We start from the raw sequence: 18,472 nt of genomic DNA, 5'->3' as shown, positions 1-18,472 counted from the left end.
TCCATTCTAGAAGATACTATACTGACTTTTACCTCAACACAATCTAAGACTCAGAAACTCAATTAAAAACATTTAATAAGAATAGTTAGTGAAAATCACTATACCTCATATTTTCTGCAGTGAAAGAGGTAGGAATATTATGGATACTGCCCAGTTGATTACTCAGCTTTGCTTTACTTTGTCTAGCATGTGGAGGGGAAAGTGTATTTATGTAATTAGATTTTATTGTTATGGGTGTGCATGTGAGTCTCATTTCCTGACTTTTGAGCACTTCCCTTTACAACTTTTAATGTTTTCTCACTATAGGTTTTTATGCAGAACCTGTCTAACACTTAACAGATATAAGAGTGGGGTTTGTGGGGGTGTGTAAATAAAATACTTTATGTAAACGGATCTGTCTATTATATGTATTATTATGTTTTGTGATAGTGCCTGAGGGTCAGAACCCCATTGTGCTGGGCACTGTAAAAACACATAACAAAAAGATGGCCCCTCCCCCACAGAATTTACAATCTAAGCATTAGACCAAAAAAAAAAAAAAACCCAGACAAGTGAGGGAGCACAAGGAAACAGGAAGAAAATACTGGTTAACATTAATAGATTCTAAGGCCGAAAGGTCTGATTGTGATCTAGTCTAGTCCAGTAGTTCTCAACCTGTTTACTACTGTGAGCTGCATATGCAGCTCTCTGTGTTACGTGGGCCACATCCACACAATATATATACATCTGTCTGGCCCTGAGGATGTCACATGGGCCGCAGCTGTGTGCTGATTGGGCTGCAATTTGAGAACTACTGAGCCAGTCTGACCTTGCATATAATTTCCCCTAAATAATTCCTAGAGCATGTCTTTTAGAAAAAATCCAATCTTGATTTGAAAATGGACAGTAATGGAGAATTGTTCTCATGGTAAATTACTGTCCCTGTTAAAAATGTATGCCTTATTTCCAGTCTGAACATGATATGAGGTGGTCTCAACACACTAGCTACCTAGCAGTTGTCATGCTTTTTGTAGGCATTACAGCAAAGGAGAGTTTGAAGAAATACAACAAAGTAGTTGTGCAAATTTTATAGGGAGCTCCTCCCATGTGTGAGGGGCAGCATGAGAGAAAGAATGAAGGTGCTTCAGGGTGGATAAAAATGGTTTGTTTGTTTTTGTTTTTAATCAGATTTTTTTATTTAAATCGGATTTTTTTGAAGTTCTTTTCCTCAAAAAGCATTTTATCTAAAGAGAGTTTTAATTAAGATACATTATAGCTCAAAGATATCTCATAATGGAATAGGGATTATAAATTCTAATTCTATAGTATGAGACAATATATTCATGTAATCTTTCAGAAAAGTTTTGTAAATGAGTTCCAATAGTTCATGGATTAGGGACCCAATCTTACGGAGTTCCAGAGGCTTCTGTATAGATTATTTAGGTTATTCTTTCTATCTATCCAATGGGACTCAGTGCTCAGTCTAGAAGATACCATTAGAGATGCTTAGTTTTACAGGTCTCAAACTGTGGATTTGTGTCTCCAGAGATGCTGGTTAACAGCAAAAATGTTTTAAAATAAATCAATAAATAATATATAGAGGTGAGAAATAACAGACCTCAATCCTATTGTCCATCAGCAAATTTGTGCATACCGAGTCAATCCCTTAACTCTCTCTAAAAGTACAAAGTTTCAGAAAGTTCAATGAATAGAAGATGGTTGGGGACAGAATAGATCTGGACAAGGAAAAGAAGTCTGGAGATAAATGTGAGACGGAAGGGACAGGCAGTAGAAACAAAAGTGAAACACTGTGAGCAGCATATTCCAGAAGTCTTTTCTGAGTGTAGCCTTCATTGATTAGAGATCTACCATACCATTCTCTCACTAGACGGGAAAACCTATAATGGCAGCAGGCCATAAAAGAGACCCCATTTGGGAATATTTTAATGAAGTTCCTCTACCTGTGGGTAAGACTTCCATGCATGCAAAATGCAAACAGTGCAACAAAGAAATGCAAGGCTGGGCTTTCCGAATGAAACAACATCATGAGAAGTTTTCCTTCTCAGGAGGAAGCTGCGTTGAAGACGATGAAAGGAATATCACTTTAAAAAATGTATAGTGTGTACCTTCTAAAAATGAAACCTACATCTATCTCTGAGTTGTGAAGAATATGCCTCTCTAAGCCCTTCACTCTCTAGCAACCAGAAAGGGATTGTAGAGGTCTTCCCCTCTCCCTGCAGCTTCCTTCTCATCTGGGCTTCCTCCCTTCATAAATTACCCAGCTCCTCCCACAGCTGGGATTCATCCTTAATTGGATCTGGCCCAGGATGCAGATACAACCAGGTGTGTTAATTGGACTCTCATCCCCACATTAACCCTTCCACTACCAGTGTGGAGTAGATGTCCCTCACAGTAGTATGTAATAGATTTTTTGTTTAAAAAGGGGGGGGGGGGATGGTAAATATTATCACTACTTCTCTACTCCAATATGTTAAGTAGCACTTTTGAGAATTTGGCTTTTGTGACTTGTAACTTCTTTTGTAGGCTGGATGCATCACACCGTGGATCAGCTAGGAGACAAAGCAACCAAGGAAAGCTATGCTATTCAGTATCTTCAGAAGTCCCTCGAGGCAGATCCTAACTCTGGCCAGTCCTGGTATTTCCTTGGAAGGTGAGAGAACTGGTGGTATAGCAACTGTATTTAAGGCTGTGTCATGTTTTTTAATAAAGCTTGTTTTGAGAGGCTGTGGTTGAATTGAAAATATTCTCAACAGTGTGAGAGCTATCATGAAAATGTCAGTTTGGGAGTAATTTTCCTTTAAAATAAATAACATCACATATCCTTAACTTGAACAAATGGAAAAAATTATGAAACTGCTCAAGTCCAGCTTTGTTATTTTGAGGGAAAATATGCTATCTTGGAAAGATATTTAAGTGAAAGTGCCTGTGCAATAAATGTTTTCATTAGAAATTTAGTACATAATTACATAAGCAGGCAGAAAATATTCTGTACATGTGTGCGAAAGTGTACATGATTCCTTTTATGCCTTGAATGCAAATGCCTCAGATGTTGTCATCTATTCTCCTCTGTCTAAATTGCCTGCAAAAATACTTGCATTTTTCTTTGCATACTTCCACATTCTCTCACTTTTCTGTCTTTAATGTTGTTCTCCCTTTCCACATACATGTACTGTTGTACAAAAATCTTTAAAGTTTTTTCTGTACTGTATATATTATAGAAAAACAAACGATATTATATATAAACTTTAGACTGGAATAGGTCCGATGTAGCCATTTTGACTTCCAAGATAAGTGGTCCATACTTTAATAATAATTAACTCTTGGCCTTGTAAGCTTCCTTTTTTTGGGGGGGGGGGGGTCTTGTAAGTTATTTTTTTGTCTTGTATGTTATTTTTTGTTGTTGTTCTCCATGGTAAATACTGTGCATTTTATGCCCCTTCTTGTTTTTAAAAAAGATAGAAAAGTTAGGAAACTCATCACTAGTTAACAGTAACCCAGCAATATTCATGCTTTTAATATGTCTTATCTTCTGTAGGCTGCAACCTCTTGTGGGTGACTTGATTACACACTCTTGAGTTAGATCTCTTCCATCCAGTCAAAGAAACTGTTACCCATATTATGGGGAAGATAAACAAATTTAGTGCTTTAACTAAAACAAAATTCTTCAACTTTGATTTCCCTAGATTTTCTAGTTGTGTGTAAATTATGTTTGAACATTCTTTCCTTTTGTTATATTTGAATTATTTTGATACACTTATTTTAAGTTTTGGAGGGAGTTGAATTTGACTATCATGACACTGATCCTTAAAATATCTGAGAAACCGATTTTAACATGGATGCTGGGACTTTGTTTCATTACCTTTAAGTCTAACTTATTCTTATCTTTTGAAACTTTTTTACTTAATCCTGGTGAATATTCATAAGTGAAGTAAAATACTGGTAGTGCTTTACTATATTCCTTTCCTACTATAGCTAATACAATGTAAAAGAAGAACCTCCGGGTTTTTTTCCTGCTTAAAGGTTGAAAATTTTACCTTTATTTTGCTCATATATGGCTCTCTATTTTTTACAAGAATAAATTTTCAATTATTTTTTGTGTATTCTGAAGACTTTTAGTTCTTATGTAAACAGGGAAGATAATTGCAGGCAATATGGGCAAAACCAAAGAAAATACGTTTCTACTTAAAAAGTTTCAGTATCTTCTTTTCTTTCAGATTGTGATGGAAGCAGTCATTTTTCCTTGTAGCATAATTGTAACTCACTCTTCTTTGTGTTCTAGTGTTTCTGCTTACCATGTCATACTGCTTTTGAAAATTTATTTACTAAAATACTCACTGTATTTGTAGTGTCACTATATGAGATGCCATAAATTCTCTTCTCTAGTATTTCAACTTCCATGCCACCAAGATTTAATTTTTTAAAATGCACACAAGTTAACTATTTGGGAACAGGCAGTTTAATTCTTCCCGTGTTGCAATCTGTATGTAAATATTTTCCCTTTTGCTCAATGAAATACCACAGGTGAAATGTGTACATTTCCAGAATGCAATATTAATTCTGGACATTAGTATAATGTAGCATGTATTAGAATTTAAAGCAAGTTAAACTTTGCACAGCTGATGCTGAGGGATTAGTGTATTTTACAAATAAATTAGTAATAATGATTCAGAAGTTTACATTCAATGTCATTTTGTATCAAACTTACAGAAAGGGTAGTTATTTTGGATTAATGTGTATGTATTTGTATTTGCATGAATTTACTAGAACTAGTCCACTCTTGGCAAACCATTCTCCATAATCACTTTAAATATTACCACAGTTCTTTCTCTCTTCTCCCAGGTGCTATTCAAGTATTGGGAAAGTTCAGGATGCCTTTATATCTTATAGGCAATCTATTGATAAATCAGAAGCAAGTGCAGATACATGGTGTTCTATAGGGTAAGAATGATGCAGGGAAAAGCAGTACTATAATTGAATTTTAATGTATTTAAACAAGGACCAGCTTTTTTAACACAGTTATGTTTTCATGGAGCTTTTATGTTCTCAGTAGATCATAAAGCTCCTAATTGGTAGCTAATATATTAATGTTCTGTCAACCATGCTATAAATATCTTAAAGTTAAAGTAATATGTAGGTATTTGCTCTCTTAAATTTTAGGTTGCAATATTGGTTGTACTTTATATTTTAACTTGTCATGTTAAGGTATAAAAATGTATTATTCATGGTTGTCACGGTGAATTATGTAATGGTGTGTTCCACTTGAGATACAGAAGTTTTTCTTCTTCACTATGTGAGAAATACTGAGTTTAGTGGGGAGGTATATGACTTGTTTGTATTCAGACTTTATTAATTTTGAACTTTACCAATCTTTTTATTCAGTGTGCTATATCAACAGCAAAATCAGCCTATGGATGCTTTACAAGCCTATATCTGTGCTGTACAATTGGACCATGGCCATGCTGCAGCCTGGATGGACTTAGGCACACTCTATGAGTCCTGCAACCAGCCTCAGGATGCCATTAAATGCTACTTAAACGCAACTAGGAGCAAAAATTGTAGTAATACCTCTGCACTTGCAGCACGGATAAAATATTTACAGGTAAAACTTTAAAGCTTTAAGGAAGGGAAATATTTTACCCAGTACACAACAGGCGGGGAGGTGGAAAATAACATACCAGTTAATGTGTAATTGTTTCATGGTGTGTACAACCTGTTTCCATATTTATTGTAAACATATCATAGCTTGTAATATTGTTTTAGTCTCCATTTTTAAGTGGGACTCAATCCCTGTAATTAATGCTGTTTTGCACATTACTCAGTTGATGCATATTGATTTACATCACTTTTTTTTTCTATGTACTGTCTACATTTTTAAGTTGTCATAGCATTTAGAGAGAGAGAACACATACACACACTATCTTTCACTCTTGTTTGCAATTTCAGAAGAAAAGAGTTACGAGACCTCTGAAACCAGAGCTCAACTTTATTCTGATTCTCACAAAGGTTTATATTCTGGTTACCCTCTTTATACTTAGCACCTTTCTAAAACCCCAGACTTTAAATCTATTCTCTCTTTAAGACGTAATTAGCTACAGCATTTAGGAAGATTTCGTGGACTTGCTCTTAATAAAGTAGGCTTGTGTTAAATTTGCTTTTTACATAATTTTTCCTAGGCTCAGTTGTGTAACCTTCCACAAGGTAGTCTACAGAATAAAACTAAATTACTTCCTAGTATTGAGGAGGCATGGAGCCTACCAATCCCCGCAGAGCTTACCTCCAGGCAGGGTGCCATGAACACAGCACAGCAGGTGAGAAGTTGGGTTATGTTCTGCAGGTGCCCAGCTTTAAGGGTTCTTTACAATCTGTAGTAGTCAAGCTTATTTTACGGAGTGCAGGGCTGGCTTTCATTAATAAAAAGCCTTTGATTTATTTGCAAAGGGATTTAGATCAAGAAAAGACTCCCTATAATGTGGGAGAAATATGTGGGTACCAATTTAGAACCTTTGTGGATTTTCATGATTTTGAGAGATTTCATCTTAAGTAGAAATGCTACAGTGGTTGTTTTTTAAAAGAATAATCCCAAGAAAGGTACACATTCCTCCATTGATGACCATATGGAAACTGATTTTCAGTAACTGAGTCATCTTCAGTATATCCACACAGCCCTTTTAAGATATGCAGATCGTAAAAGTGTGTAGCTTAATTGAAAGAATTAAGAATATATAGAACCATATTTTTGTCTTCCTTCTGTGATTCGTAGGCTTGTAAACCTCATCATCCAAATACTGAACCTGTACTAGGCCTCACTCAAACACCAATTTCACAGCAATCCTTGCCACTACACATGATTCCTTCTAGCCAAGTAGATGACCTGTCCAGTCCTGCCAAGAGGAAAAGAACATCTAGTCCAACAAAGGTATATATTCTGGTAAACTAAAGAGCCCGAACCAAAATTATACAGAAATATGCATAGAAATTGTGCAGTGTACACAGCACTTGTACTTTAATTGTAATCCTTTGGCATCAAGGTGGGGAATGTTTTAGAAGTTCATGTGTTGAGGTTAGTGCATTTTTCAGCAGTGTATTTAATTAAGAGATTACAATTGAGATAGTAAGTACCGAAGTGCAATACACATTAGTGATACTATATATAGAAGTAATTATCCTAATCTCAGAATATAATCATAGTATTGTAATAGGGAAGGAAATGGCCATTTTGTTCTGTCTATTGCCTTTGCCTCTATCTAAAATTCAGGATGTTACTTTTTCAAGAGGTAGTGACTTAATTTGATTCCTTGTCATTATGGTATTAGATGATATATTTAATATCATTTACTTTTTTCTCATTGTTCCGATACTATATAGGGTGAAGTAAAATGAGATAAAATATATTTTGGTATTCTTGTTATATGCTGTATTATTATTAAACCTGTGATTAGTCCTTTCATCAAGAAGTTAATGTCTAGCTTTTGTAAAACTAATATTTGCTCTTTTGATAGTCATATATTTTAATTTAATGTTTTTCTTAGAATACTTCAGATGCTTGGAGCAGTGGCCATACGGTGTCACATCCTCCGGTACAGCAACAAATTCATTCTTGGTGTTTGACACCACAGAAATTACAGGTAAGTGCGTTAAAGAAAACCCTGAGCGGTTTTGAGACTTTGTTTTCTTATCAGAAATATATCTGAAATGGACTCAAAGAAACTTTTCAGATTTTAACTTCTGAATCGAATGTATTCAGTATACTTTGCTATAATGCTTATTGTTTGATACAAGTAGTTTTCATATTTATAGCTTCCTTGTGGTATGTGTGAAATCAAGCTTAAAATGAGAAACAAACAAAACCTGAGTTCCAGGTTAGTGACATAACACAAGTTGAATATTTTAATTACATAAGCACTATAATAAATTTGTAAGATGGACAGATAAAAGTAAATATTTTTTTCTTGTTGTAACATTTTTTTAACTTAATGTGTGAAGTAGTCATACTGTTGGATGTCAGATGAATAATACTTATGACTCGTGCTGCCTAAGATTTACAGGTGCTGCACAACTACTGTACCCCTCCCAATATCCATGTGAGAGAACTTCTTGTGTCCTTATTTGGCAAACTGATAAGTGAAGGATTTTTGCGCAAATTATCACTAATAATGGAGAGAGTTGAAATTCAACTCTGGTGTTCATGGATTTCAGACCACATGGCTTCTACAGTTGAAGTGCTGGACTTTATTTTTGAGTCCTTGACTCAAATATAGTTTGTTTTGTTACAGTAGTTTCAGTTTATTCTTCAGCTCACTGGCATAGGTTGCAGTGTACCACACCAAGTAGCAGCAAAAGAGTGCACATTTTGAAAATCATACCTGGGCAGAAGTCATCACCATATATATCACAAATATTGACTAAATGCAAGGACATTAATAGAAAAACATTTGCTCTGAGGAGGGGAAATACTGAAACTGTGGTATACTGCCCAAAGGCTGTGGGCATTGAGCACAATTGAGAAATAGTTTTTGTACCTAAAAAACAGTCCCTTACTTATTGTCTCCTTAGCCATCAGCATTGTTTTATTATACTGCTTTATTTTTTCACCTGTTTGTCTCTCCTGCCTTTGTTCAACCTTTATAACTTCTCTCTGCTTTCTCCCATCTCTCCTACTTTTCTCTTCCCTTTCAGACCTCACTAGCATTTTGTCTTTTTTCACTTTGTTTCCTTCTCTTTAAGGGAAAGTGTCATTACCTTCTTCATCCTATGTATGGAATAAAGGATTTGTTAACATTCATTTAATATGGTTTCATTATCCATGAATGACAAAGCCAGAAATAAGTTATGAAGGTCATCTCATATGAAAGTGAATAAAACCTTCATTCCATGTCTGTCTTTGTATTCTGTATATGTAATGCAATTTACAGAGAAGGCATTTTTAGAAATGTCTTTGTTTAAAAAAAATATTGTTGGTGTTATTTTTTTACATCCTTCCACCTATAAAACTAGTTTTCTTTAGTACCACGAGCTCACCTGTGCATGGAGGAAAAAATAATAAATATAAGAAATCCTTTTGAAATAAAACACCTAAATTGTTTTCTGTTGGTGTTCAAGCTCCTAAAATAGCTCTACTCATAAGGTTTATGGTATAGGACAAGGAAGATCCCTGATATTTGTATGGTATAAAGCTTTCATTGCGATCCCTGATGAACAGAAGATATCAGACCATAAACTTGATACTAGTTCAGGAATTAATGCTGCTTTTTCTTCACCTTAGAACAGTTTTGGGGGTGGGAGGATTGGGAGGTAAGCAAGCATTTCTCTTATTTGTTGGGGTTTTTTTGTTGTTTTTTTAAAATAGTGACAGTTTGAATCTACTTAGAGGTTTAGGAGTGTACTTATTCAAAATAGAAATAAATACGTTGATCTCTGAATATTTGCATTGTTTTGTATCATGCTTTAGCTTTATTAGCAATAGTTGAACAGAATCATACAGAAACTGATACAGCTACAAAAGGATATACATGAAAAATCTATAAACTTGATACCAACCTATTACATATACTCAAAAGAACAGAATAGTGAATCAGCTAGTTAATGACTTACCTTTTTAACTTTAGCTTCTTGTTGTTTGGAAAAATTAGGTCATAAGATATGTAATGGCTCAATACTTAAGAGCAATTAAAGAAAATAGTGTCTGTAATGTCCAATTCTCCTTTGAGTGATTTGCTCATATACATTCCGTTGTAAGTGTATGCGCCCAATGCATTTGAGTCAGAGGCCTTTGCTGGCAGCAGTAGCAGTCAGTGTATGTGTCCCTGCTATCCTCGCATGCTGAGCCAACAGTATAAAAGGGTGTGGTGTGCACTTCCCTCTCAGTTTCTTCTTACAACCCACAGTGAGAGTTAGAGCTCTCCATTGCTCTTCAGATTCACTTAGCCAGCCTTTAGAAAATAAGAATTTCTATTATTTGTATGTGATAGCCACAAAAGCTGTCTAATTTGCTTGTACAAGGGACATGTGAGGAACAAGCGTACTCTTTATACCTCATTTCTGATGAGGCCGAAGAAGCAGAGGTATTTCCGCCCTCGTGTATGTCTCATGGAAAAGGCAATGCATCCCTCTTCCACCTGAGTGGGTGGACTGCCCTTCCACAAGGAATGTCCTTACGACTGCCCCAGCTTCCAAATCCAAATCAACACTGCTCATTGTCCTCTCCCTCAGTGTCCTTGATGTGTCCAAAATCATCTTTGTTCTCTGAGACTGAGAGATTGTCCAAGTCTCATTCTTCACGCCACAAGAAATCTGCTAAAACGTTCTTGAGTGCTGAGTCGAGGTCTGTTCGCACGCACCATATGATGCAGCACCATCGACTCCAGCTCCAACTGGGCTGTTGAGACCAGTACCTTCACCATTGCCAGACAGATCCTTGACCCTGGCACCATCAGATCTACTATCACCAACAATGGCAATGGAATACTTGCCTCTGATTTTGGTGCTGTCATCATTGCAAGCATTCTTTGAAGTGAAGGACCTTTTGTGTCTCCCACTGTTGGGTTTTCCTTCACGATATTGCCTAGCATCAATCACATTAACCTCAACCAGGTTGGCATCAGCAGCAGCATATACTACCACGACACCAGCATCTCCACTTTTATCGTCCATGCAGCCTTCAACACTGGCTCTGCCAGCATAGTTAACGTCAACCCACCTTTCTGCCTTCCAACCACGTCACCCACTTCCACTGGCTCTGTTGGATACATAGTTGATATTGATACTTTTAGGGAAGCACCATGTATATGTCTACTGTAACTGCTTCTCTGTCACCGAGGAAAGCTATCTCTCTTCCTCTCAGAATCTGACCATAATAGATCTGTACCTCATTCGAGGTCTTTTCAGGTCTCCATACAGGTCATGCTCTAGGGACATTCATACCACATATCAAGAACACTGTTCTTACTAGGATGCCCCTATATGGCGCCCACCACTGTGGGCGGTACAAAGACTGGAATACTCCTGTTGGCCTTATTGGGTAACTTTGGCTGCTCCAAGAGCCTCTAGGCCCCCTTCAGAGACTCAGTCTAGGACAGTGGTTCCCAAACTTTAACAAGTCTTGCGAACCCCCTTCTAAAAATGAATATTTCCAGGGATTTTCTCCTTTACCTGAGTATAAATTATAAAAGTAGTGATCTTGGAAATATAAAATTTGTTTTTATGACATGCTTATTATACACTATTAATAATTATTATTTATCATTATGAAAACGGCAACACTCTTCCAAGATCTCACTTTTGTAGCTTGTATCACTTTGAATAAGCTTGTTATAAGACAAGGCTCCTATGTTTCATCAAGGAGTATCAGATGTGAAACAGCATGAAGGTATTTAAGAAGCCAACCCAAAAGACTTCTTCCTACACAAACATTCGGGTCTTAAGCAGTCCAGGCAAACAATGCATGTTACAACAAAGCTTAAACATGTTCTTCATAATAATTTTAAAAACAATACTAGCTGCGTATTTAATTTTAAAAACAGCAAAAAATATCCACTTCCCTTTCTATTTCTTATAAGGAGTCTTGAAGTTTAAATCTCTTCAGTGTGATAGATATGCTTGCTTTGATCTCCTTAGCTCTTGGAAGTCCAGGGGCTCCAGGCTGCTGGCCCCGTGCTGTCCAGAATCCCTAGGGACAGCTCTGTCCACCATTAGGGAATTTTTTCCCAAGAACCCCCCTGTAACATTTTGCCAACCCCCATGGGTTCACAAATCCCAGTTTAGGAACCACTGGTCTAGGAGGATGTTTCCTTCTCCAATATCAGTGGCTACTTAGGGAAGATCCTCCTGCAGACTCTAACATCTCATTTGTTGGTGCCACAGAGAAGAAGAGGCAAGGGGGGAACCACTAGATACCAGTTTTCCCCTCCAATCATCCCCATTTTTCTTCCTCTTCCCCAGATGAGGCCATCATTCCAGATCTGGCATCAACTCCCCTTGAAGACTTCAAAATATTTCTGGATGTCATGTGGAGGAAGGCCACATCTATAGGAGTGCACATGGAATCTGTGCAAGACAATCCATGCTAACTGTTAGATTCCTTGCAAACTCATGCTTTGTAAAGCTTTGCTCTTCTCATTAATGAAGGCTGTCTGGAACCTGTGGAGACCATCTGGCAGACGCCAAGCTCTACCCCACTCACTGCCAAATGGGTGCACAGGTGTTACCAGGTTCCCCAGCAAGAATTTGATTTATTTCTGTATTCACCCCATCCCAAACACTCTCGTGATCACAATGGCCAATGAGCATTTGAGGTGGTCTCACCCTAAGGCTACCCCAAAAGCTTTAGTATAGGAAACCAGACTTACGTAGCAGAAAGGCCTATACCATTGTGACTGTACAAACAGGGATTTCAAATTCAGGCATTGTTGTCTAAATAAACATTTTTAATTGGTCAGCAATTTCGGGGTTTGCAAACAAATTCCCCGAAGAGTACAAGGAACGGTTCTTGGACATAGTTTCCAAATGACACTTCACTTCCCAGTTATCTATCCAAGCACCTGTCGACACATACAACACTTTTCCATGTTTACAGATAGAAATACAGAATATAAAACCTACTACTTGAAGGATCCAAACTGTTTTTTCAAAAGACCGATGATACTATGTGTGCATTAAAAGACTCCCATCCAATCTTTCATTTGCTGCATGTCTGCCTCCCAGTAAAAAAGAGGAAACAGTTCAAACCTCAGACACAGTAAAGAGCATTTTACCAGCCAGAACCTCAGGATGTCTCTAGAAGGAGATCTGAGCCTGCCTGCAGTCGTCATTCGGCATTATCTGCAGCAAGCCTTTCTCACCCGACCTCATCGGCTTCAAACCAGTCATTTTGACATTTTGATCAAGGACATAGCACCAACCATATGTCCTATTCCACCATTTTGAAAGTGCCTATCTCTCTTTTACAGTGCATGGACAGAGATTACATCGGACATGTGGGAGCTCAGCTCAGTAAAGGAGGGATATGTTGTCAAGTTCACCTCCCTGCCTTTCCCCAACCTACCTTCCCTGTCCCTTTTCAGGGCCCATTTCATAAAACTGTTTTACTTCAGGAAGTCAGGCTTTTTTGGAATTGGAAGTGTTAGAAAATAGATACAAAAGTGACCATCCTGAATTCAGTTATCCTTTCTTCAGGAATTTGAGGCTGGTATGCCGCTCTCGATTTGCAGGATGCTTGCTTTCACGTGGCAATATTCCTTGCCCACACAAAGCACCTTCGATTCATGCCAGACAACAAGCCTTCCCAGTACACTGTGCTAGCCTTCAGTCTGTGTTTGACTCTAGGGGTTCATCAAGTGTATGACAGAGGGAGTGGCCCATCTGCACAGGTTAGGTGTTCAAATATTTCCCTACCTAGGCAGTTAGTTCAGGAAATGTCAAGAGGCCACATCAAAAGCAATATTCTTGTCATTAGACTTCTGTTCTCTCGTCTAGTCCTAAAACTGAATATAGATAAAAAAATGTACAATCTATGAAACAAATATGTTTCAGAGGAGCAGGTGTCTACACCATAACTGCCATGTTTTATCTCCCAAAGGACAGGTTTTAGTCCATAGCATGTCTATCTGAAATCCTCAAGTCCAACCCAAAGACAACAGTCCATATCTACAACTATTGGAGCACATGACCTCATGCACCCGTGTGACTCAACGTGTCAGACTTCACCGTTCTGCAAGCCTGGCTTCACTCGATATATCATCTGAGCAGATGTTCAGTGGGCAAGTTGATTTTTGGACCTTCATGAGCGCTCTGGTCTGGATTGGACCCTCAAACAGTACGCAGCCACCAGTGGTTGGGGGGACACATCTGGGTCAACTTCAGGCTCAAGCACTTTGGACACCTTGAGGGGTTTCACTCCATATAAATGTTTCAAGCTATTCATCAGGCCTGTGAGATGTTCGTTACCACCAGCAGAGGTCAAGTGGTTCAAGTTCTTAGCAACCCCACCATTGCTATGTTTCATCTGACCAAGTAGGGAGGTGCAAGGTCATCTCAGCTGCGCCACATGTGGAACTTCTGTATAAAGAACAATATCTTGCTAAAAGCCTTTTGCCTTCCAGGAGTGAGGAACGCTGTTGTGGATTCCCTCAGTAGAAACCATAGACCATCGCGAGTGGACAGTAAGAGAGGACATTCTGCAGCCCATCTTCCATCAGTAGGGATACCTGATAGAACTCTTTGCAGCCAACCTGAACAACCAATGGAAGAGGCTCTGTTCCAGGGCAGGTCACAGCCCAGGTTCCATGACAGATATGTTTCTTCTTCCCTGGTCAAGCCATCTGCTGTACGCATCCCTTCCAGTTCCTCTGAATCCAAGGGTGATCAGGAAACTAAAATTAGACAAGCCAACCTTAATCCTCATAGCACCCCCCTGGCCAACGCAGTATTGATACACAGACTTAAATTGATTGAGCCACTCATACCTAGCCACTCTATCCCAGTCAAGGATCTTTTGTCTCAAAACCAAGGCAGGTCACTACACCACAACCTAAAAGTTCTCTGCCTCACATCATGGACGATCTCTGCTTGTGCAGTGAGGAGAGTCTGCTCTGGAGCTGTCGAGGCCATTTTAGTGAGTAGCTGAAAGGATTACGCTAGAGCCATCTATACAGCAAAGTGAAAGAGGTTTTCAAACTGGGCAGAATCTTGGAAATTATCACCAAATAGCACAGGGATTAGGCATATGCGAAACTACTCGCTGGACCCTGGTTCCCAGCTTAACTCAAGTTCAGACCCTCCAGCCCTGCAGGGTCCTGGAACCCTGGGTTAGTGCAATTGCAATGTAAACACGGGGGGGAGAGAATCAGGTTTGAGCACGGGCTCAAGCTCGGGCTTTCATTGTAGCATAGACATACCCTTACAGTCTCTCTCCAAGTAATCCAAAGTCCCACTACCTGTAAAGAAAGCTGCTGGTGATTCACCAACAGTGCAATGTATATGAACACAATCACTCTAAGGCCAAAAAAAAAAAAGGCTTCTTACTTGAATGGTAACTATTATTCTTCATGATGTGTCATTCACATACACATTTCACAAGCCTCCCACCTTCTCCTCTGCTTTGGGTATTAAATTCCATTGGTACAAAAGAATGGAGAGAGAGGTGGTCACCACTCCCCTTGGTACCCCTAGATCGATGCAAAAGGGTAACTAAGGCCCATGCGCCACCTGCTAGTATTGCTGGCAGAAATGTCAGACTCAAGTGTATTTGGTGCACATACATCTATAATTATGGAATGTATATGTGCACAGCACATCTTGAAGAAGCACAGTTTCTGTACAGGTAAGTAACCAGGTTGGGATTTTTGGCTCTTGTTTTATCCTGTTTGTTTTGAGGTATTTCTTTTCCAACAGCCACTTCATTGTCTCATATCTTCAACAATTATATATTAACGTATAACCTAATTAGTTAACTATGGTAGCTATTCATTCTTCATAATATGGCTATGGATTTTCTTAAGAGTTAAAATATGAATACTATGTGCTCAGCAGCTTAAATGAAAATAGAGACGAAATTTCAGAAACATTTTAGCACTAAAATAAGTGTTTATAGCCTCAGTTATAAAACTGTTCAGTCTTGTAGCTCAGTTATTGTTCTCTAAGGTAAAGATTGTGTATATTTGCCTATTTCCCATTTTAGTGTGAGTTCACACAGAATGATTTTCTTATATAAAATGGATTGAATATTTTGAGATTTGTATCATAGTGCAAGAATAACACACGAGAAAATTACAAAATGTGTTGTCAAGAGTGGTATACATTTTAAGAACTTTATGAATTTAATAATCTTTCACAGACAAAACGTACTTTAATCATATCTAACACTTAAGAACTATGTGCAGTACTGTTTTATAGCATATACTGAGATAATCAAGTCTTTTTCAGCTTAAGTAGATAAGAGATGCTTATACAGAGGTTTTAGTATAACCGTGGATTATAGAAAGGGGTTTGGTCCTTTTAGGAGCTTTGGTCTATATTTTCTCTGTTTCAGAAACCTTACTTGTACTGACAGTGTTAAGTATTGTTATCAGGAAGCTTTTTAATCAGTTGTAAGTTGATTGATTCTAAATAATGCTGCCGTGTTTTTTTTTCATAGGACTTGGAACAGCTGCGTGCAAACAGAAATCTAAATCCAGCACAGAAACTTATGCTGGAACAGCTGGAGAGTCAGTTTGTCTTGATGCAGCAACACCAGCAGGTGCGAGCAAAAATATTTTTCTAATCTTCAGTACTTGCATCAGTGGTGCATTCTGTTTTCTTTTTGAACCTGAATTATTTGTATTGTACATGTTTTCATGCCCTATTTACCAGTTTACATAACATCTTCTGTTTTCTTTGACATTTCATTTATTGTGATTGATGTTTACTGACTGAAAGACATCTGTTGTTAGCTGTTTTCTATTGTAGGACTACCAGAGATGATGATTAACCAATTTTTTAATTTGTTTTCTGGTCAGCTATTTGACAAAGTTTGAGAAACAGTCTAGTTAAGAAATAAGCCTCTCATTCCTGCCTCTTGCTCGCGTCTCTTATTTTTTTGTGTTCGATAATAAAAGCCTAATAGTAACGCCTAATATATATCTATATATATCTTTATGGCTCTCCTAGAAGAAAAGTCTGCCTTCAATAACTATATCTTAAAATTTACTCACCATTTGTGCGAATGTCAGTTCTACCACTCAACACAAACTGGAAGGAACCTCTTTTCTGACCTACAAAAAAAAAGTTGAAAAAAGTTAACACAATTTCAACCAAACTTTACTTGAAACAGTATAGTAAAAATAAATTAACAGTACACAATATTTATATAGAGGAAAAGTTGTGTTATCCAGCACTTTACAAACCGAAAAGCTGTATAAAAAGGCATTTCTGATCTTCCTTGAAAGTCTGGTTTATAATCCGATTGGCGTAGGGCCGACAGACTCCCTACCTGGCTCTGCGTGGCTCCCCAGAAGGGGCAACGTCCCAGCTGCTCCTAGGCTGTCACCATCCTGCTCCACGCCGAGCGCTGGGTCCGCAGCTCCCATTGGCCGGAGTTCCCGGCCAATGGGAGATGTGGAGGCGGCGCCTGCGGATGGAGGCAGCATGCAGATCCGCCTAGCTGCGCCTCCGCCTAGGAGAAGCTGGGACATGTTGCCTCTTGTGGAAAGCCACCCAAGGTGAGCGCCGCCCTGATCCAGCACATTGCACCCCCTCCCGTGCCCCAGCCCCCTACCCCAAACCCCCTCCTGCACCTAAACTCCCTTCCAGAGCCTGCGCCCCACACCCAAACTCACTGCCTCTTAGTTAACTGGAATTTTTCACTTTCCGGCAAACCCCCCCCCCCCCCCCCTTCTCCTAACATGCCGGATTAAAAAAAAGCTTTTACTGTAGTCTTAATCATGTGATTAATTTATTCTTTTGTCTTACTAATTTTTCATTAGATGAGGCAAACAGGAGTTGCACAGGTACGATCTACTGGAATTTCTAATGGGCCAAGAACTGACTCATCACTGCCTACAAACTCTGTCTCTGGTCAGCAGCCTCAGGTTGCTTTAACCAGAGTGCCTAATGTCACTCAGCATGGAATCCGTCCGGCTTGCCCTGGGCAGCCTCTGGCTAATGGACCCTTTCCAGCAGGCCCAGTTCCCTGCAGCACAGCAAGAACGCTGGGTAGTACAGACACTATTTTGATAGGCAATAATCACATAACAGGAAGTGGAAGTAATGGAAATGTGCCTTACCTGCAGCGAAACGCACTCTCTCTACCTCATAACCGCACAAACCTGACCAGCAGCGCAGAGGAGCCGTGGAAAAACCAACTATCTAACTCCACTCAGGTATAGTTCAGGTTATTAATCCAATAAAGTGAGCAAGTACTGTCCAAATCACTTTTTGACAGCTTTCTTTTGTAAAACACGTTTTCTATTTTCAAAAGTTGATTAAACAGATGCAGATTATAAATCTTACAGCTGATTAAAGGTACCCATTATACTTTGTTAAAATAGCAGCTAAATCAGCTTCTTATGGAATATAGGAAATAACCATAAATCAAACAGGGCACTTGATAAACATTTGTACAAGTACCTATCCATTCAGAGGTGTTTTCTTTAGTAAATGAATATACTGTGTATTTTATACAGACCACTTCTTTAATCATGAAACATGGTGATTGTGTGTTTGTTTTTTACATATCATTGCAATAAAAATGTGTATATTTCATGGGTGGTGGGTATAATTGGCCAGGGGAGGCTAAGCCTCCCCAAACAGCCAGGCCATAGCCCCACCCATGCTTTGCCCCTAGGCCCTGCTCCCTCATCTTGCTCTTCCGCTGTGGTTCCGCCCGTGCTGCTCCTCTTCCTGTCTTCACTCCATCTCTCCCCTGAAGCCAGCTGGGGCTCGGGAGCGCTCGGGCAGCTGGCAGGTCAGTGCTCAGGCCAGCCGGCGGCCCAGGACTCGA

At 38.8% G+C, this 18,472-nt stretch overlaps 1 protein-coding gene across 8 annotated transcripts in view; it reads left to right on the top strand.

Annotated features, from left to right (window-relative positions):
- Nucleotides 1-18,472, top strand: part of KDM6A (lysine demethylase 6A) — a 306,138-nt gene that overhangs the window by 229,756 nt on the left and 57,910 nt on the right. For 5 of the 8 annotated variants that reach the window (XM_034753925.1, XM_034753945.1, XM_034753952.1 and 2 more), the window contains 8 exons: nt 2,524-2,650; nt 4,840-4,938; nt 5,380-5,599; nt 6,174-6,308; nt 6,761-6,916; nt 7,530-7,625; nt 16,130-16,231; nt 17,457-17,852. In XM_034753925.1, the coding sequence (XP_034609816.1) occupies nt 2,524-2,650; nt 4,840-4,938; nt 5,380-5,599; nt 6,174-6,308; nt 6,761-6,916; nt 7,530-7,625; nt 16,130-16,231; nt 17,457-17,852 (1,331 nt within the window). The remainder of the gene's footprint in view (nt 1-2,523; nt 2,651-4,839; nt 4,939-5,379; nt 5,600-6,173; nt 6,309-6,760; nt 6,917-7,529; nt 7,626-16,129; nt 16,232-17,456; nt 17,853-18,472) is intronic. The other 3 variants (XM_034753936.1, XM_034753963.1, XM_034753982.1) reach the window with 1 other exon arrangement.

The sequence above is a fragment of the Trachemys scripta genome, chromosome 1, assembly GCF_013100865.1.
Source record: "Trachemys scripta elegans isolate TJP31775 chromosome 1, CAS_Tse_1.0, whole genome shotgun sequence".
In the NCBI taxonomy this organism is placed as follows: domain Eukaryota; kingdom Metazoa; phylum Chordata; order Testudines; family Emydidae; genus Trachemys; species Trachemys scripta.
This window is presented reverse-complemented; position numbering and strand designations above follow the sequence as displayed.